Consider the following 22,089-nt stretch of genomic DNA (forward strand, 5'->3'; position numbering starts at 1 on the left):
TGCCAGTGCAAGGGACATGGGTTCGATCCCTGGTCCGGGAAGATCCCGCATGCCGAGGAGCAGCTAAACCTGTGTGCCACAACTACTGAGCCTGCACTCTAGAACCCACGAGCCACAACTACTGAGCCTGCGTGCCACAACTACTGAAGCCCGCGCACCTAGAGCCCGTGCTCTGCAACAAGAGAAGCCACCACAGTGAGAAACCTGTGCACCACAACGAAGAGTAGCCCCTGCTCGCCGCAACCAGAGAAAAGCCTGCGCATAGCAGCGAAGACCCAACACAGCCAGAAACAATAAATAAATAAAATAAAATAATAAAATAAATAAATTTTTTAAAAAAACTACTGAAATTTTTAATTTCGGAGACCTTGAGCAAAAGTGTTAATTTGTTCATGTTCAGTGAATATAGGATCCAACGTATGTTGTAAGGGGGCCTTGTTTGTGACAGGTGGTCATTTAACTTCTAGACATTATGAACAGGTAACCTCATGAAATGACTAATTCTCTCTTTGATTGATGCTGAATGTTAGGTTTTTTCTTTAATAATTTAAAATATTTAACTTGTAACATTAAGGGTCACCAAATAAGTTAAATGCCTTGATTTTGTAGACCCTCACTTCCTGCAGATGACCCATGAAATACACTATAGTTTTGGGGGGGTTTTTTTGTTTGTTTGTTTGGTTGGTTTTTTTTGTGGTACCCGGGCCTCGCACTGCTGCGGCCTCTCCCGTTGTGGAGCACAGGCTCCGGACACGCAGGCTCAGCGGCCATGGCTCATGGGCCCAGCCGCTCCGCGGCATGTGGGATCTTCCCAGACCAGGGCACGAACCCGTGTGCCCTGCATTGGCAGGCGGACTCTCAACTACTGCGCCACCAGGGAAGCCCCAGACTATAGTTTTGTCAGCGTCCCTTTAAAACAAGACATCCAGGAATGCCACTTGGTTATTTTCAGTGGAAAGAGCCCTACTACTCAACCAGTTGTATGTCCCTGGGTAAGTTACACAAAGCCTTTATAAGCCTTGGGTCCTCATTTATAAAATAATATCTATAATAGCTAACACTGTTGGCTATGTTTTAAGCACTTCATATATATTAACTCATTTAATCCTCATAACAACCCTATGAAGTAGTTAATGTAATCATTCCCATTTTATAGATGAGGAAACTGAGAGGCACAAAGAGGTTGTGTGACTTGCCCATGCTTGTTAATGGTGGTGTTGTGATTTAACCCAGGCATTAAGGCTTAAGAATCCATACTCCTAACCATTACATTATATATCACCTCTCTAAAATTAAAATCAAAACTTAGAATTGTGAGAATAAATTAAATGAGATTAACTATGTAAGAAAATACAGTTGTCCATAAGCTAGGACTCCTCATCTAGTGTCCACACATTTGATTTTCTGGATCTAAATGTGAGACATACTTACTGTAATTTCAAGTCATTCTTCCAGTTTGTGAGGACCTTTTTGAATCCAGATCCACTTTTCTTCGTAGCTTTGAATCAACATTTCAATAAGCTTGCCTTTTCTATCATTGATCACTGATTAAAATGTTTAACTGAGATAAATGTAAACCTCAGACATCATTGTTCAATGAGCTATATATTACCACAATTAACTCTATTTCTTCATCTTATGCAGAAGAATAATCATAGCAGATGTCTTGCTTACATTTAGTAACAGTATATTTGAGTCTTTATGAGTCTGCTAGTTTCTAGCAGATCATTCCTATCAAAAATGAAATTTAGGCGTACCTGTCATGACATATTTTCATGAACCCATTATTGTTCTTAGTAGTCACCTCTTCACTTGGCTAAAGGCTCACAAATCAGCTGTTCAATAACCTTTTCTAGAATTTTCCTGATACTCAACATTTAATTCCTCTGCTTCTTTTTTTGTGTTTTGAAAACAGACCCAATAATTGCCTATTCCTAGTCCTCCAATAATTTTTTCATTCTCTGTGGTTCCTCAAAAAGGGTTGATGGTGGTTTCACATGATGGTTCTTCAAAGTGCTCTGGGATGCATATGCTTTCTTTCTATTTTCTCATCTATCTTGACCTTTCATTTCTTTTTATTTGCATTGACTAAGCACTTTCTAACTTGAAGATCTTCCTCATTCAGCAAACACTTTTTGGATGCCTACTGTGTGTCAAGCACTGTTCTAGGTACTTGCAATACAGTATTCAGCAAAACAAAGTGTCTGATCTCCTAGCACTAAGTGTCTGGTAGAATAGGAACTAAATAGTTCTGCTCTTTTCCAGTTGTTAAAATGAACATATTCGCTGTTTGTTTTCTCTGACTGTAGCCTAAAAACACTTTAAATATTTTTCTCAAACCTCAATTCTTTATTGGCCAAAGCCTTTCTAATATTTCTCTCAAATTTGCACATGCTTTTGTATCTAGCCTTGCTTAGGCGTCCCTCTTTCCATCTTTTATACTTTTTCATTTTAAAAGATGAGTTTATCGTAGAACTTTTGATATCCATTAATTTCTTTAACAGAACTGTTTGTCATTTATTCATTCAACAAATACTTACTGAGTCCCTACTCTGCTGAACACATTGTACTGACAGAGGTGTTTCTGAGAAACTTCCATCTTTCTTGAACTTTGTTTCCTATCTTATGTCAGGTTTAGGTTTTCATTGAACTTTTGAAACCTACTTTCAGTGTAGGACACATGTCTGGCCATTTATAATGTTCTCCTCGTTGGGTGTTAAAAGAAATTAAGACAACAAAACTACTTTTTCCCAAAGGTTATGTTGTTCCCCAAATATTTAATCAAGTCCGAAAGAAAAGTGCTTCTTTCAAAAGGGTTGTATCACAAGAAGTTCTCCTAGTTTAATATTTTTTTCACTTAGACAGAATTTAGGTTTAGATTATTGGTACACATTTTCAAATTTGTAAATGAATGTTATTTTCCTGATTATGTTATTGAAATTATATTAGGAATGATTTTTTTTTTTCTTTTTCCTTTTCCAGCTCATTCGATCCCTTCCAACTGATACCTTGTAATTTTTTCAGTGAAGAAAAGCAGGTACTACTTATTCATCACTGAATGACCGTAAATAATACCCTCCTCTCAGACATGAAATATTTCTTCTTTCTCTGTGTGTGCAAGGCATGTGTATAAGAAAGGTTGGATAAGGCAGGGTACACTGAAGGTCAGATGAGTGATACAGATGGAAAATGAGAAAAGAATTTCTGCATGCTAGGGCTTTGAATTGTACATGTATTTCTTTAAAAGTCTGATTTGTGCTGAGCCTTGGTTGGTGGTGAGAACTTGGTGTGATAGATAAAGGAGAAAAGGGTGGGCATTCCGATAGGAAGAACAAAATCTCTATTTTTATGCTCCCCCTTTTTTTTTTTTTTTTTTTATATTTCAGGAGCCATTTCAGGTGAAAGTGGCTTCAGAAGCACTTTTAATAATGGATTTGGTAAGGATATTATATTGTGTTTACTTAGTTATTCTGATTTCTATTCTTGTGTATTTTTATTGCAGGCATAAGAGAGAGTATGGAAGACGTGTATTTTGGATCTTAACTATCCTCCTTTACAAGGAATCTAAAAAATAAGTCTTTTCTTTTGGAGAAAAGCCAAACAATTGCATGTTTCCATATTTTAGAGAAAATAAATTAATGTGAGTTTTTGCAGACTGTTTATCATCATTAACCCGATTTTAATTTCCTAGTATTCTTGTCTGCTGCCTTCTAGATAACTGCAACAAAGCACAACTCTTATAATTTGGAGACTCCTTGTTTTGCACTAAACTACAGAGATCTCCAATGGTTGTGTGTGTTTATGGTGTTTTCTATAGGAGGACCCAGAGTGATTTTTACTTTGTATCCTTATGATACCTTTCCCAGTAGGCGGAGCAAATGGTATCTTCATTTTGTAAATGAAAAAACTGGCATCTTGGAGTGTTTCAATGTTTGGTTCAAAGCCTCTCAGCTGGCAGTACAGATAGGTCTAAAATCTTAAGTCTCTGTGTGCTGAGCCTAGCATCTGGTTCCTCTACTATGCTATTTCATTTTAGAGAAGCATAATTACCGTACTTGTAAATGACTCTTCTATGATAAGTGAGATTTATTCTGATTTTTTGGTCAGGTGGGTTTGGTTTGTATGTTTGGGCTAAGTCTTATCTTGTATTTCTTTTAGCATGCTCATGTTTCTATGGCAGAAGTGATTGGTCTGTTAGGAGGAAGATACTCAGAAGTTGATAAGATAGTTGAGGTAAGTTTTCTCTTAAAATTTTTAAAATTATTTAGCCCTGCTGCCATACCAAATATTTTTATAGATTTCAGTGTGTATAATTAACATATAAACCTTATCTGTGATATAAATGAGAATATGCAAATGTGGACAGTTATATATTCCCAGAGGTGACTGAACATTCCATATATTGAGCACCTGTTTCCTTTTACCACTGAGAAAGAGGGAACATTACCAGGCCTCAGTTCTTCATTGCCTTTGCCAATTAAAAGCTTCAACTCCTAAGAGGCCAGAGACCAGGAAGCATGCGATAACCTTATAATTGAAACTTGGTATACATCATTTTGCTAGAAATTATTATCATAAGTAATAGGGGTCATCAAAAGACTGTGTTTAAACAGATACTATACAGGCCGACCTGGGAGACTAACCCGTAACTTGTCTTGAGTAGGAAAATGGATTTTGAGTTCCTTGCATACAATCACACTTTTGGAGAGTAATTCGTTTGCAAGTTAAAGGCTGCCTATTATATAGGCAGATAAAAGGCTTGGCTTTTAAAAGTTTCTGTATCTGTGTATGAAAGGACTGAAACAGTAGAATTAACAAGATTTCAGTATAATCATTTAAGGATTAATCCTTTATAGGTCTGTGCAGCAGAACCGTGTAACAGTCTGAGTACAGGACTACAGTGTGAGATGGATCCCGTCTCACAAACACAAGCCTCGGAAACCTTGGCTGTCAGGGGCTATAGTGTTATTGGATGGTATCATTCTCATCCTGCCTTTGATCCTAATCCTTCCTTACGAGATATTGACACTCAAGCCAAATACCAGGTGTGTTTATAGGTCTTTTTGTATGTAGTCTGTAAATGATTGCATATTTTCTCCCCTCTCGTTGTTTTCTGTTAAATAAATACACGTTTAACATTTCTAGCAAAGTGATTACAAGAGTAATACATGTTTATTTAAACACTTAGAAAATTAGCTATTCTGTTTAATATAAACAAGACATCAAAGTAACAGTGATAATTCCCCCCAGAGCCTTTAAAAATGAAGGAGATAACTAAGACAGGGACTGGGTACAATTGAAATAATTGGAAATATAATATATTTTGCACCTCTGGAAAAAACAGAGTTTTGTTTTATTCTGCAATTTTATGTTTGATATCTGGATGTTTCTGCTGTAGGCAGCTGTTTGTAAATTATTACCATATAGATAAAGATTACAGCTGAGGGGCTAGTGAATATAATTTGTAAATGCATTCATGGCAAATATAGATTTTGCAGGCCAGGTGATCTTTTTAAGGGTGATCTTTAAAAAAAGAATCTGTTCAGGTTGGGTTGGACATGTTTTGGCCTGAAGATTTTAGGGTATGGAATAAATTTAGTTGCTGTTTGGAAGTGAAGTACTTTTGCATTCCGTTTTCCTCTGTTGGATGTTTAAAATGTTGGTGTGGGTAAATACTGAGTTTTAAATTTATGTGGTTGAAACTAATTATACTTTTTTTTAAATTGTAGAGTTACTTCTCCAGAGGCGGTGCAAAGTTCATTGGAATGATTGTTAGTCCTTATAATAGAAATAATCCTTTACCTTATTCTCAGATTACCTGCCTGGTTATAAGTGATGAAATTAGCCCAGATGGCTCTTATCGTAAGTTTTCTACAAAAACAATCCTACTTCTACTTTCATTTTTTTTTTGAATCTTACAAATCACAGAATTTATACCTGTTGAAAGCAATTTGATGGAAAAGTTTTTGTCCTCAACTAGGGAATCACTGTTTGCATACCATGTAGTGCAGCCACCCTCTTTCCTTTTATGATTTCCTTCTGCATTAAAGTTCCCACTGTGTTACCATGGCCACTGGGCAAAAACATTACAATGTAGAGAAAGCTTATGGCCAAGCAGTGTGTGTGTATTAGGTCCTGGAGACATTGCAGTAAGCAAAACAGACAAAGTCTCTTCTGTTCTCTTGAAAATTCTTGATAAATGCAGATTGGCTTTCTCTGCAATGACATTCAAATGAAAAAATAATAATAATGAAGAATAATGACCACCCTACCACTAGATATCCATGATCTCCCAGTTTAGGCTCAACAGTGCCTAACTATTTTTATATCTGTCTCTCTCAAGAAAGAATTTGGTTGGTTTAGCCCATCATATGACTTGGTTCCTTTGGGATTTATGTCCACTGCTATTCAGTCAACTGGCTGGATAGAGAATTAGTGTAGCAGACTAGGAAAAGTAGGGGAGTGTAAGAAGCGAGTGTGGATGGAAGGAAAAGATTAGAGGAAACAATTACGTCTCTAGGATACTCTCTTTTCGTCCTTAATACCACTGCTCTAGTTGACTGTCCTCTCTGGATACTGTCACTCTACATTTTACTCTTCCCCATTAGCTCATGAGCCCCTTGAAGGTAGATATGATATTGTACTCATTTTTCTATTCTCAGTTTCTAGCACAGGGCCCAGCATAAAGTAGGTACTAAATGAATGTTTAACAAATTAATTTCTTCATTCTTAATAATGTCACTCAGATACCCTCTCTTAATAATGTCACAAAAATACCCTCTTTGGTAAAGACCCCAGCACTGCCACCCCTCATGTCATTTACTATTAGTTGCTCTATGCTTCGTGCACCTGCAACATTTGTTTCCTGCCTTTGTGGTTGCTTTCGTGTTTTAATATAATTTATTTATTTAGCCTGTCTCACTAAATTGTGAGCCCCAAAGAGCAGGAACTATGTCTTCTTTGTATCTCCTGTAGTACCTAATCAGTTGCCTTACACCTAAGGAGTGGTCAGTGCTCTATAGGTTTTTGTTGAATGAATAGTATTGACATTAACTTTAGTCCAAAATGCCCATTTTGAACATATCACATGTATACATCATTCTTTACGCCAGTATAATTTTACAAAAAGTTAACAAAAGGAAGAATCACAATGAACTTGTTCTCAATTTAAACCGTGTCTTACTGTCACATTCTGCTAGATTTGGGGAGTGAGCCTCTACTCTGATGCTGTCTAATACAGTCACATGTGGCTATGTGTGACTGTTTAAATTAATTAGAATTAAATGAAGTTTAAAATTCAGTTCCTAGAATCCTACTGCTGGCCAAAATGAAGTAACAAGGACCTGTCTGAAACAACCAAAAAACTGGACAAAATATAGAGAACAGTGGTATTTAGGATATAACATCAGACAGTGAAAGAATATGATTCCTGAGAGATGGGAAACAAAGTGAGCCCAAGTTAACCTAGCTTATTGACTTAAAAGAACTTCCAGGTGTGGCACAAGGCGGAAACCCATCCAGAGCCTAGCAGACCCTGAGTTGAGGTGATGGAGGTAAGAGCAAGGAGACCAGGGCAACTAAATTTGCAAGACATTGTACCAGAGAGCAGAAAGCTGCCTAGAGAGCAGACTCCAAAGATTTGTAGAAGGTTCAAATTTATTATTTAGCAAGATAAAGACCGATGCCTGTGTGTGAACAGACTACCCCAAATGGGAAAGAATCACCTGAAAGATTAGCGGGCACAGTGCTGGATTCTCACATAAGCTACTGTCACAACACACAAGTATTCCACGTTATCATCATTGCAGAAAGTTCTCTTGGGCAGAGCTGCCTCTTACATGACTTAACCATTGTTAACACTGCTTGTTAGGTCTTAATCCTCGGTTCTTCTCTTTGTTCTTCTTGGAAACCTTCTGGTTCAAGAATTAAAATTTCCTAGAAGCCCTGGGATACCTTATGTTACAGTACTTTGAACTGGATCCTTTACTTATTTATTTGTTCATTCATTGATTCATTCTTTTTTTTCCCCCCTCTAGTAGGTGTGTACCCAAGTCCTATCTTTACAGTATGTCTAATGGTTAATCATTTTCTCTATTTGTAATAGGCCAGAAATATACTTAGTGATTCGTTTTATTCTGACACTTTAGTGAATAAAAACAATCAGTACATATATGTATAATTGAATCACTTTGCTATACACTTGAAAATAACACAACATTGTAAATTAACTATACCTCAATTAAAAAAATAATAAGCATATCAAAAAATAATCAGTACAAAAAGAAATTTTTTACTGGTTTTAGTGCCGTTTTTTTAACTTAGAAGATGTTCTTAATACCAAATAGAGATGTATGACGTGTTGTGTGTGTGTGTGTATTTTCATGTTTTTTTTATGAGCACAGACTGAAAATGTATTTGTTTATTTACCTCTCTTTTAGTCTCATTTTTTACTTTCATTAAGAGTAGGAGTTGCTTACCTGGATTCAGATCCCAACTCTGATATTTATTAGTTATTTTACCTTGGGCAGGTTACTTAATCCGTCTCATTCTCATTTGCCAAATCTGTAAAATGAGAAAATATTATTAACTTGCTTACAGGAGGTTGTAGAGGCTGTCGGTAATGTATGTACAGTGCTTAGTAAATAATAGGTCTAAAATAGGTAGTTATGATCATAGCTATTGTCTGTGCTTAGTAGGTAATCAAAACATATCAAGTAAATGATTGTTATCACAGACGGAGTTTGTGTAATAGCTTATGTACTATAATGTGTCACTCTTCTTAAGTTCCTGGAGGGGGAAAATGAAATGGAAGAGAATTGAGAAATGAAAAAAGGTCAGTTATCATCAGGCTTGCTGTTCCTTTCTCTCCTTCCATACACCTGAAAAAAAATGGGGAGAAAAAAGCCTTTTTAGGGCACATTGACAAGTTATGCTTGTATTGTGTGGAAGTAGAATTATGATTTTTTTCTTAATACCTTCCCTAATACCTTCTGATTTGCTGACATTTTGTTTACTCGAAAAGCCTACGATGGCAAAAATGCAAGTTGATAGGCAGTATAATGTAAACATTAAGAACATAAACTCGAGCCAGACTGCCTGGGTTCAAATCCTGGCTCTACCTCTTACTAATTAGATATGTCCAAGAACAGGTTATTTAATAACTAACCTTTCTGTGGCTCAGTGTCCTCGTCAAAAAAAAAAAAAACATTGGGGACAACACTGGTAGCTAGTTTATGTAACTGGCCTTACATCTATATAAAAAGCATAAAGCCTGGCACATAGTAAGCATTATATAAGTGTTATTATTATTATGGTATTGGCCTTTGGTAATGAATCAGCTGAGCCTTTAATATACTGCAAATACAATTACATGGAGATTTTGAAAGATATGTGAGAAATGTCTAAGTAGGCTCATCTTTTGGTATTTTTTCCTTTCTGACTTACGTACATGATGTCTACCCCTTGGACTTGTTTCCTCCAGAGTTTAGCATGACTCAAGTGCAGTTACTGCCTCTCCAGAATTAAACCTAGCCCCTGTCTAGTCTTAGATCAGCGTGTAGAGGGAGGTGGAATGAATGTGGGCTCAGAAGTCGGGCAAGCCTGGTGGGATTTGAAATCCAAGCTCTTTGCTTTACTAGTGGAAAGAGCTTATTCAACCTGTCTCAGCCTCAGTTTTATCTGTTAAATAGGAATAATGCTACCTACCTTATAGCAGTGCTGTAAGCTTGATAACATGTGTTTAAAAAAAAAAAAATCACTGGGATGGAATATATCTTGGTTTGCCTAGGTCAGTCCCAATTTAAGCCTGTGGTTCTGGCACAATTATTAATAGTGCCAGCTTTCACTCCGAAAGTGTCTTGGTTTGGATGATAAATTATGTGATCATCTTACCTGTCACAGTTCCTTGTATAGAATTGTCGTGCAAATGGCACTTTTACTTTTCTTTATTAATTGCTTGGCATTAATATACTTGATGAACCAAGTTCAGCCAGGCAGTGCATATTTAATGAATGCCCACTATGTTTAACGTGCTGTTTAGCTGGTCTGCCAAGCTGCGGTTATGAAAACACGGAAGGGAATTTTAAGTAATTAAAAGGAGATTGGAGATTTCAGAAAATGTAAAATGTAAAAATGTGCTGCTTTATGCTTTTCTAGGTTTACCTTATAAATTTGAAGTACAACAGATGTTAGAAGAACCTCGGTGGGGATTAGTGCTTGAAAAGACAAAATGGATAATAGAAAAATACAGGCTATCCCGGAGGTATGTACTGTGGTTTGAGATGGTTGCACATCTGCAGTGTTTCTCATTAAATCACATTTTAGGGAAAACCCAAGTTAAATATAAAATTGTGATGTATGGCATCAGTGATAGTTTATTACAAAACTGATTCGTTTATAGTATTTGTTTCATTGGTTGGTTTTCATATTTCTTCCAACAGCAGTGTCCCCATGGATAAAATCTTTCGCCGGGATTCTGACCTGACTTGTTTGCAGAAAGTAAGCTGCCTTCACTTTAATTGGTTTCATTGCTCACAGATTCTAAAGCTATTCATCTTGATGTGTTTTCCCATGATGCCTAATGCTTTGTGGATACGCTTTTCTGTGTATTTCCTTTATTGCTTTTTCCTTTCTAAAATTAATTTCTAGGAGATAATTAGTAATATGTTTTGGCACCCATGCTTGCATATAGAAATAATGCTGTTTTAGAAAAAATTTGTCCATGTTGTCTGATAAATTTCTTAGCACATTATTATTGTACACAATGGAGAACATTTTTCTTATTTTATTAAATTCAAAAGTGCCATGTTTCCATTTAGCTTTAACAATTGATCATTTGTAAAAACGGTAGTATATATCTAACAATTCAATTTAAATGGTCATTTTACTTAACTTTCTGGTAGGAAAAAAGAGTCTTGAATTATTTTATTTCACTTCTAGTTTTGTTTCTGTGAGTATAATGAATTTCAGTAAGATTGGCAACATTGGTCTTTTTTTCCTTTGGTAACAGTTTGGGAATAGAAAATTTTTAAATTTCTTTTTAATTTTTTTTTTTTTTTTTTTTTGGCTGCGTTGGGTCTTCATTGCTGCACGTGGGCTTTCTCTGGTTGCAGCGAGCCGGGGCTACTCTTACTGCAGTGCACGGGCTTCTTATTGCAGTGGCTTCTCTTGCCGTGGAGCACGGGCTCTAGGTGGGCGGGCTTCAGTGGTTGCAGCATGCGGGCCCTAGAGCATGCAGCCTTCAGTAGTGTGGCACGCGGGCTCAGTAGTTGTGGCTCTCAGGCTTAGTTGTTCGTGGGATCTCCTGGGACCAGGGATCGAACCCATGTCCCCTGCATTGGCAGGCGGATTCTTAACCACTGTGCCACCAGGGAAGTCCCTCTTTTTAATATTTTTTACCCCCTCCTATTACAGCCACTTTTTCTTTGCTCTGTTGGAAGATTAATATGCACATAGACTAGGATGATAGACTCCATCATCCTATTTTTGAAATGGTAGAATCCTGTATTTTTATGTCCATAGATTTTTATCCCATAGGATGCATGGCTTTGTAAATAAAACTACTAAAAACAGAAGCAAAGTCACAAGTTTGTCCAAAGTAGAAAGCATCATACATGCAATTTCAGTTTTATCTCCTTATATAAAATCAGAAAGGAACTGCACCTCACCTCCTCTGGCCTCTACTGCGAGTCCCTGGCACTCTGGGCCAACGCCTGGCAGCTGCAGGCCCAGCTGGGTGTCCCCTCGGGCCCAGACTGCCCTCTGCTGACCCTGGTGGGGCTGGCTGTGTGCCACCAGGAGCTGGAGGACCCTGGGGAGTCCTGGGCACGCTGTGAGAAGGCCCTACAGCTGCTGGGGGACAAGAGCCCTCACCCTTTTCTGGTACCCTTTCTGGAGGCCACAGTGCAGCTCTCCTGGCACCTGGGCCTGGACAAATGCCAGTCAGAGGCCCGGCTCCAGGCCCTGCAAGAGGCAGGCCTGATGCCCACACCACCCCCCAGTCTCAAAGAATTACTCACTAAGGAGGTGCTGGACTAACATACCTAGATTTAAGGCCGCTGTGGGGAGAGGCGCTGCCCCAGGATGGGGGTGGGGTGAGGGCAGATGAGGACATGGACAGCAGTTGGGAGGCGCCTGGGGTCCTGGGAACCCATAGAAGTTCCACAAACAATTTGTAGCAGACTGAAGAATGTGCTGCTTCTGTTGAGCTGGGCTCAGGACAAGCTTTGCTAAGCATTCCTCAGCAATGGCTTCCTGCACTTCAGCTGTACAGTTATGAAACACATGTCTATCCTCAATCACCTTTAAGGAGAATGTTTCTCGTTTAAGCATTAGAAAATGGGAGATTTGGAAAGGGATAAAATAGTGATAGTGATGCAAACCCTCTTCTCACCACTTTTTGTGTTTAAATATAAAACTTTCCTTTTCAACTAGCTTTTGGAGTGTCTGAGGAAAACTCTGAGCAAAGTGGCCAATTGCTTCATTGCTGAAGAATTCTTGACTCAAATAGAAAATTTATTCCTTTCCAATTACAAAAGCCAGCCAGAGAATGGAGTGGCCGAAGAGAAGTGTGCTGTGGAGCCAAAGGCGCTGTTAACGTGACTATTTTAAAGTAAGACGTCTTAACCGCGACACAGTAGACCGTACTTTCAGAGTTATAGCCTTGAAATTATTGTAATTTAGTTAATAGTGGTACAGCTTTGATTTTTTGTGTGTGTGTGCTAGTTCACGAAATCCAAGTTTTGCCACATAAACCATGTGACAAGAAAGAGATATGGACTGGGACTTGTTTTCATATGTGGCGCTTAGTCCTCCTCGGCCTGGTCAGCAGGGTGTGGACTGAAGGGCAGCCTCCCTGCTGTCTTCAGATTGATAAGTGCACTGTGACTCAGATTTTTATTTCCCCCTGAACTAGTCATTCCAGTTTTGCTATCTCCTGTCTCGTGAGGAGCACTTCCATTCTTTTCATGTGTTTTGGTGAGGCTTGTTTATGGTTGCAAATGAGATACGGGTGGGTGGTCACAGCATAATTAACATGGTTCAGAAGTGCTGGTTTAATGAATCTAAGGACATGCTGTGGGAGGACAGGGGAGGCATCAGGAGAAAAATCTTCAAGACAGGAGATCTAAAGGAGAGAATCAAATTACCAGTTTTTTAATTACAGATATTTGCTTCCATTTTATTGTATAACAACACTACTATAGGATATGCCATTTTCTCAGCTGAAACATTTTGTATGGATTTCAGATACATAACATAATAAGCTTCAACTATAGGTCCACTTATGTTCATTTGTGTGATAAAGGCTCGGTTAACTAGAACACAGGTAATCATAACTCTTAAACTAGACTTTTTTTTTTTTTCCCTACTACCTGCTATGAGGAAAAAGAGGCAGATTACAATAAAGCTTAAATAAATCAGACTTAATTTTAAAAACAAAAAATCCTTCCAGGACATATTATGTATTCTGCCCCGTTTCATATACTTGCTGAATCCAGAACAGGGATCAGTGGACTTTTTATGTAAAGGGGCAATTAGTCAGTAACTTAGGCTTTGCAGGCTACACACCATCTCTATCAGACATTCTTCTTTATGTTTTTTAACAGCGCTTTAAAAACATAAAACCATTCTTAGCTCATGAGCCTCACAGAAAACAGGTTGCTGGCCATTATCTTCCAAACCCTGCTCCAGAGAATTGCAAACATTTAGAATTTATTTTCAAATGCATGAGCCTGAGACATTGAAAGGTCTTGCATCATCTTCAAACAACAATAAAACTAAAAATTGTGATTTACATTTAAATTTGTTTTCAAATGAAAGTTAGTAGTGATGCTGCCTGATTTATTCTGATAGATTTTAGTTTAATTCTGTTAACTAAAGAATTGACTTATGTCCTTTTCCCAAGCATTCTTATTAATATCAGTTTTATTACTTCTAATCTGCATATGATTCTGTATTTTTACCTTTTTTGGTTTAATGAACATCCAAGGAAAATCAGTCAGTATTGGAAGGAGCAGTGAGCCAGTTTTAGATGACCTGGGTCTTGACTCAACCTTGTGATTTGAGGGATATAGTTTACCTTCTCTGGGCCTAAATTCATGTGTAACCGAGGTCTAAATTATCTACCCTGCATCCTTTCAGGTCTAAAATCTTATGATTCACTCTGATTGTTGGACTTACCCACCTGCAGCTTGTATTTTGAGATGTTACAGTTCCCAAATTAATGAATGTTTTTAAAGAAAAATGGTAGTATTTTCCATTTTTCTATATGTATTTAGGATAAACGGTGAAACATAACTTACAAAGCAGTTACTTTTGGGACTGGGCTTATTAGAGCTATAGACCAAGAATCAGGAAACCTGAGTTCTTACCCTAATTCTTTTACCAGCTTTGTTGTGTGGCAGTGGTAAGATCACATAAACTTCTGGACCTCAGAATCTTCACCTATAATTCAAGGGCAGAAAGTCTGTGATTCTGTAAAAGGGTAGTGATTTGTTCCTTTCTACCCCTCCTTTTGACATAACTTTCTTCGTTGTATCAGGAACAGATCCTAGAAAGTGGTATTAGTTAGCTTTCTTGATTGACATTTCCCAGTAATATTGATGAATTGGGGTTGGAAAATAGTGGAAATTGTTAAAAGTTCTGTTCTCAGTCTGGGTCCTCTGCATGCTAGTGGTTCACCACATTTAGTAACCTAAGCCATACTGTGAGGAGCTCTCAAAGGTGGTAATATTCAGAGTTTAGAGCTTTGAGAGAACAGTTTTTAAAATAATACTTTTTTTTCTCATGATAGAATACATTTATGAGAAAATATTTTTTAAAAAGCAGAGAGCACAGTTAACATTTTGGTATAAATCTTTCCCCATTTTTTTTTTTTTGCATCATGTAATTTTACATTAAAATCTGATATCTTCCTCCCCTCCTTCCTCATTCATTGTTTTTTTTTTTTTTCTCATCATATTCTTAAAACATTTTTGTAACTACAGGTGCCCACATTCATGTCACTGCCAACCTTGGCCTGCTGAGGGCAGTAGGAGCCAGGCCTTGAGAAGCACAGAGGAAGTCTAGGGCTGAGGGTGGCAGTGTAATGCAGGAAGTTTAGGAGGCAGGGTCTCAGAGGGAAACCTACCTCTAGTAATGTTTACAGAGTGAAGATGGGACTTGAAAACATCCAAGTCTCTTCATCCTGATTTGGTTCTTTCTTTTGCACAGTGACAATAAAATAATGAGCTGAATTTATTTTCCTTTTCCAGCTTGCCTGGTGGAAATTGACACAAATACTTCACTTGTATTTGACCTAGCACTCTTAAAAATCTAATCCCAAAGTAACATTCAAAAAAAGAAAAATCAGTGGAATAAGACCCACAAGATCAGACTCTCCTTACCCCTCTGTAATTTTAGCCTTGAACCATTGGCCCTCAAAGCAGCTTTATGACTTTCATAGGCCTTAGACACTTTTGCCTTCTTAGGCCTCTTCTTCCATAAAAAATTAGAAAATAATGTTACAGTTGCATTTGTATAAAATGAATTTTATATATAAACACATCCTTAAATCTAAAAGTTTGGTTTTTTTCTTATGAATTTAAAAGAAATTAAAACATTTTGGGGGGCCTCTAAATGTATTATGGGCCTGAGACCTGGTGCCTAATAGATAAGTTGGCCCTGCCTATACTATGAAGGGTGCTATTGGGAAAATGGCAGTCACTACCCTCTCCCCTATAAGCCCACCTCACAAACCCTAGAGGAGCTTTGCCACACAGCCAAGAACATTGCAGTACCTGCAGCTTTAGATCCATAGACTTGAACTTTGTTCTTTACTGATGTGACCAAAATTCAGGAGTGTTACTTGGGACCATTCATCCCCCAAAGAACGATAGGCCGCTGTGGCTAACTTCAGTTTTCAGGTAGATATTTTATTCTATTCTTAATCAATAGTTTTGAAACTCATGCCACATGTCCCGCCGTCTTTTCTTCCTGCATTTCCCTCAAGCCCTTTATTTTCATCCTCACTCCCTCACTTCTTACCTGACAGTGTATAGGTACAAGATCCTTCATTGTCATGTGTTGAAAGCAGGGCCTGAAGAATAGAGTTGAACAAACCCATTCATATTTCCCAGAAGCTGACTAATGCTGCCCCAGCCCTCTCTCCATAACTTTCCTCCCCCAAAGGACTGGGGCAAGGGCTGTGACGTGCAGACCATCTGGGCAGCAGAGGAGGCTGTGGTCTCAGCATGCCAACCTGAGTGGGCTTCCTGCTCTTCAGTTTACCTTCTTCTTTGTCTTGCTGGGTCCTAATGAAGTGAGCTGGAGGACCTGGAGGAACTGATGCAGTCAGGAGGCCCTAGAACTGATGCTTTGTTCTGTCCCTACAAAAGAGCCATAGGACACCTGGCCACCCGGAAGGTAGCTGCCATCCTCAGGTCATCAACAAGCATCCAGTTGGTGGGTTTCTCAGTAGAAATTAAGTCAGGGTACCCAAATGTTGTGGGGTTTTTTTTTTTTTTTTACCTACACTCTTCTCTACCCAGAGCTAGGCACTAAATCTATAGAGTCACAGATTATGACATTTAGGAAAACTTTTTTCTCACAAGCACGAAGAGAAAAGCACATACATTTGTAACATCATCTGTTTCATCAGGGTTAATACAAAATTTAACAAAGAAATTTGATCTGCATCTCCAATTTACCAGTGGTTTAATAGTTTTCTTATAAATTAATACCACATTTTGCAATATTTCCAGAAAATCACTGCGGAGAATAATGTAATATACTTTAGCTTGATTCCTGACCTTTTCTTAAATGGTTTTATGTGTGCTGTTCCCCCAAACTCTTGTTTTTTCATTTAACCTATAATTTGTGCTTTCTGGTATTTTCTAAATCTAAGCTACCTTAAATCCTTTCTGGAACAAGGCAAAGAATAAATATGTCATCTCCCCTAAGTCAGGAGAAAGTCAGAATATCCCAGAGAACCTGTGATTATGCCAGGGGCTCTATACCAAACTAAATTTGAACAGGTAAAATGAACTCATGGTATCTGGGTTGTTTTATTTTTATACCTTTGACTATATTTATGAATATATTCATAAGAACTTTAATTTCAGCAAAAAATGCCTGATCTGCCGTCTTTGAGGTTTCCTGGGGTACTCTCTTAGGAATTAAGAAGTATGTTAATTATGATTTTATAGTTTGTATTCCTGTTTCATAGGTTACCACAGAACATTTGTTTCAACCTATGGATTATAAAATAGTATTTAGATTGTAGCATGATTTAAATAGATAGGTCATATATATCTTTGAATTTGTGGATTTGATGTGTAAATTGTGTATTATATATAAGTTTACTATGATGATTGGTAAACCTGTTGCTCTTGTTTTCCCCAAATGTTATCAGTGTTTATGGATTTCTTTATTAGTTTGAATTTTGGAATGTTCTGTAATAAGATATAATGATTTCAACTATTTTGTGCTTTTAAATATGCCATGTTGTCTATATCTGCAATAAAGAATATTGTAAATATTAATGTTTGTACAATTATTAAAGCTTTTCTTCAAAATGATTGAACTCTCCTCCTTGTACTTATTTTATGTACTGTGACATAAAATATATCATTTTGAGCTTTGGGGTTTTAGCTTGTAAAATTTAAAGGGAAACATTCTGAAGATTCTATATAAATAAAATTTTGAAAGTAAGGTGGTGAATCATTTGGTTGCTTTCTAAATCATTAGCAGCATGGACACTGAATTACAAACAATGCCCCATTAATTCAGCAAACATTTGTTGAGCATTGCAGGGGCACAAAGATGAATGTCTTGCTTTCTTTCCACAAGAATCCTACTACCTACTACCTAATAAGTGGGCAACATAAAACCTAACATAGGTAGCTAAGACACTAGGATGCAAACTGAACTGATTATAAATGCCTGTAAGACTTCAAGGGTAAGAGGTGTTTAGATAAATGAGAATTCTCTAGAATGAAAGCAGTGAGATTAATTGCTTGGAAGAGATCGCCTTTAAACCAAAATGACATTTGGGGAAGATGTTCTGTAGGGAAGTGATCTTAGAGCATAGGCATGGAGGTAAGGAATGAAAAAAGATTTAGAGTGGCGAGTCTTTGGCCAGAGGGTAGGGTACATGAAGATGTTAATTATGAAGGTAATTCACATTCAGTCAACTAAGGATACGAAAGGTATAAATTAACAGAAAATTCTCACCTTAGAATTAACTCATTAACTGGTCTTTAACTTCCCAGTCCTTATTTTCTGCAAAACCTATCAATTTCAAAAACAGAACAGGGTCAGACTTGTGTATATTCAGTACATATGTATCTTCAATGTCTGTCCTTTTATTGAGGACTTCTTTCCATCTCAGCACATAAACATCTGTTCATTCTTTGCAAGAGGTACATAGCATTCTGTAGTATAGATTTGCCATAATTAATTTGATCAGTTTTCAACTGATGAACTTTAGATGTTCCCATTTTTCTATGAAAAATAACTTTTGTTTGCACACTTCTAAAATTTCTCTGAATAGATTCCTAGGTGCTTAATTGCTAGATAAAGATCTATGTACCCCTTACATTTTGTTAGTATCTACAAAAAAAAATTTCAATTTCCACAAGCTAATTTTTCTCATACTACAGCCACGTTCATCATCTTGTTTACAGAACCAATTTGAATTCAGGCTCCTAAATGAAAGTAATTTAGGTGGCAAAGTATAATAAAATCCTAGGAGTGCTAATTCCACGAGGCTGTACAGCTGTTATGGATTCCTGCTAATTAAGCATTTGCTATAATTTTCTGATTGGCCAGCGTCATAGCCTGTAGCTCCAGACCAGCATTGTCCCACAATCCAATTTGTACTGTAATAATGGTTTTTCTTACTGTTGCTGATGTGTTTCTACATCAATGATTCTCAATTATCTTCCTATAGAATGCTAGCTTAAATACAATATTGTAATATTTGCAAAGAGATACAGCTAAATAAAAAACTTGCTTTTGTCTTCCATATTTTTCCTGCTATCAAAAACAAACCTTATCAGTTAATAACTCTGATAGCTGTTACTGGGTATAATCCATGATTCCTCTCCCACCTTCCCCCATTAACAAGTTCACCTCAAAATGCGGAAGAATTGGACAGTTTCTGAAAGCGAGTTCACTGCTTAGCTCATTTTACCTAGATTAGCGATCACTGAACATTCTTTTGTTCCAAAACGCCTCATAATTAGGACTCAGCAGTAACTGTGGCATCTTGAACCATCAATAACCAGAAGATTGTCCACATCAGACTCCCTTTGTGTAACAAAATAAAAGGAAATCTTGATAAGACCTTTTTCAGAACCATCCTCCTAATCACAAAACAATGAGTAGACTAATCCTCTCTGTCACAACCCCCGCCCCCACCCCCAACCCCCGCACCGCCAGACAGAGAGAGACAGGGAGATTCCTTTTAGGCAAAACCTCTAATTAGATTGCAACGTCACAGATTTGGAGAGTATGTTAGGATAATTAAAGCTAGCTGCTAGAACAAACCACCCCTAATTTTCAGTGTCTTAACACTGTAGGTTTATTTCTCACACAAAGTGCACTGCAGCAGTTCTGATTGGGTGGCTCCCCTGAGCAGCTCAACTCCCACAGGTAATTCGGGTACCCAGATTCCTTTCACATGTAGCTCTGGCATCTTGTGACTCTAAGTAGCACAGGTGTAATCCATTTGAGGACAGGTTGAGAAAAAACAGAATCACACATGATAATTGACCTTGGCTTGGAGTACACACATCGGTTTTGCTCACATTTCTTTAAGAACTAGTCATATGGTCCTACGTTGATGCCAAGAGGGGCTGCTCAATGGAGTCCTGATTGCACAGCTGCTTCACAAGATTCTACACTGTGGAAGGAGAACAGGAATCTTTGTTAGTGACTAGCCATCTCTGTTACAGATGGCTAAGGTTGGTCTTATAAAATGTTTTGAATTCATCTTCAAATGGACTTTAAATTACTGTGCCAGAGCCCTAGTATTAAAAGAAAATGGATAATGTATCCGCCTAAAATCAAAGAATCTTAAAAGTTGGAAAGGACCTTGGAAACGTTTAGGCTTAGAGTTCTATCTTCTAATATGAAGAAACCGAGGTCCATGGAAATGAAGCAAGGCATCGCCCAGTCATACAGTCAAGTTTGTAGAAAGGCTACATCTAGAAAAACCACAGTTTTGCTATTGCACCATTCTTTTGAGTGATTCCAAATTATTTTTAATTTCATGGCATAAAGAACTACTCAGAAGATTTTATGTGCAATTCAAATCTTCAATATAATTTATGTTTTAATTTAAAATGTAATTTTGTCTTTCAGAACTGCAAGATCTAATAAATGCCCAGAACATGACTTTTATGGAAAAGTTGACTAAAGAATTACTATTAGAAGTGATATAATTAATGGCCCTTTATTAGCTTTAATCTAAGATTAGCTTTATTAGCTTTATCTAAGATTAACGAACCCCAAATCTTTGCTGTTAGCTTATAAATCCACAAAGCTACATTTGTTCAATCTTTTTAATGAAAATGTTGATATCTAAAGCCATTAGAGGGCCCTCCATCACAGTCTATGAGCACGATGATCTCAGCCCTGCAGTGTTGATTGGCTTTACAAAGTCAGAGAAGGTTGTACATCAGGCTGAATGTGTAAACACTGTAAATCATTTGGTTGCCTAGTGCCTTGACATTGTGTGATCTTGGGGTGAGCATCCTTGTTTCATGGTATCTACAGTGTAGCCATTTTCATTTCTCAAGGTTTCATTTTGAAGGTATTATAATAATAGCATCATCCATTTATAGTTACAGTTCTAAATGCTATACAAAACAGTATAACATTTAATCCCCACAATAACGCTGAAAGAAGTTTCATTATCCCCATTTTAAACTTAGCTTTAGGAGACTGGTACAAGATGTTGGAGTAGAAGGATGTGCGCTCACTCTCTCTCGCAAGAGCACCAGAATCACAAGTAACTGCTGAACAATCATCGACAGGAAGACACTGGAACTCACCAAAAAAAGACACCCCACATCCAAAGAAAAAGGAGAATCCTCAGTGAGACAGTAGGAGGGGCACAATCACAATAATATCAAATCCCCTAACTGCTGGGTGGGTGACTCACAAATTGGAGAACAATTATATCACAGAAGTCCACCCACTGGATTGAAGGTTCTGAGCACCATGTTAGGCTTCCCAACCTGGGGGTCTGGCAACAGGAGGAGGAATTCCCAGAGAATCAGACTTTGAAGGCTAGACGGATTTGATTGCAGGACTTTGACAGGACTGGGGGAAACAGAGACTCCACTCTTGGAAGGCACACACAAAGTAGTGTGTGCATCAGGACCCAGGGGAAGGAGTAGTGACACCATAGGAGACTGAAGCAGACCTACCTGGTTGTGTTGGAGGATCTCCTGCAGAGGCAGGGGAAGGCTATGTCTCACAATGGGGACACGGACACTGGCAGCAGAAGTTCTGGAAAGTACTACTTGGCAGGAGCCCTCCCAGAGTCTGCCATTGGCCCCTCCAAAGAGCCTGCAGGCTCCAGTGTTGGGTCACCTCAGGCCAAACAACCAACAGAGAGGGAACTCAGCCCCACCCATCAGCAGACAAGTGGATTAAAGTTTTACTGAGCTCTGCCCACCAGAGCAATACCCAGCTCTACCCACCACAAGTCCCTTCCATCAGGAAGCTTGCACAAGCCTTAGATAGCCTCACCCACCAGAGGGCAGACAGTAGAAGCAAGAAGAACTACAATCCTTCAGCCTGTGAAAGAAAACCACATTCACAGAAAGATAGACAAAATGAAAAGACAGAGGAATATGTACCAGATGAAGGAACAAGATAAAACCCAGGAATATCAACTAAATGAAGTGGAACTAGGCAACGTTCCAAAAAAAAAACCTCAGAATAATGATGGTGAAGATGATCCAGGACCTTGAAAAAGAATGGAGGCAAAGATCGAGAAGATGCAAGGAATGTTTAACAAAGATCTAGAAGAATTAAAGAACAAACACCTATAAGAATAAAAGAACAAACAAACAGAGATGAACAATACAATAACTGAAA

The 22,089-nt window shown here is 37.9% G+C and overlaps 1 protein-coding gene across 5 annotated transcripts in view; it reads left to right on the forward strand.

Annotated features, from left to right (window-relative positions):
* MYSM1 (Myb like, SWIRM and MPN domains 1) overlaps positions 1-14,586 on the forward strand; it is a 38,031-nt gene extending 23,445 nt beyond the window's left edge. The window contains exons 13-20 of one of the 5 annotated variants that reach the window (XM_027108374.1): positions 2,983-3,037; positions 3,387-3,437; positions 4,159-4,233; positions 4,857-5,045; positions 5,730-5,862; positions 10,156-10,261; positions 10,440-10,497; positions 12,433-14,586. In XM_027108374.1, coding sequence (XP_026964175.1) covers positions 2,983-3,037; positions 3,387-3,437; positions 4,159-4,233; positions 4,857-5,045; positions 5,730-5,862; positions 10,156-10,261; positions 10,440-10,497; positions 12,433-12,600 — 835 coding nt within the window. In that variant the 3' untranslated portion in view covers positions 12,601-14,586. Of the gene's footprint in view, positions 1-2,982; positions 3,038-3,386; positions 3,438-4,158; positions 4,234-4,856; positions 5,046-5,729; positions 5,863-8,784; positions 8,834-10,155; positions 10,262-10,439; positions 10,498-12,432 lie in introns of those variants that run through there. The other 4 variants (XM_027108376.1, XM_027108375.1, XM_027108377.1 and 1 more) reach the window with 4 other exon arrangements.
* The last annotated feature ends 7,503 nt before the right edge of the window (positions 14,587-22,089 follow it).

Source organism: Aethalodelphis obliquidens, unplaced genomic scaffold (genome assembly GCF_003676395.1).
Source record: "Aethalodelphis obliquidens isolate GAN/ISIS:26980383/991018 unplaced genomic scaffold, ASM367639v1 scaffold9, whole genome shotgun sequence".
NCBI lineage: Eukaryota > Metazoa > Chordata > Mammalia > Artiodactyla > Delphinidae > Aethalodelphis > Aethalodelphis obliquidens.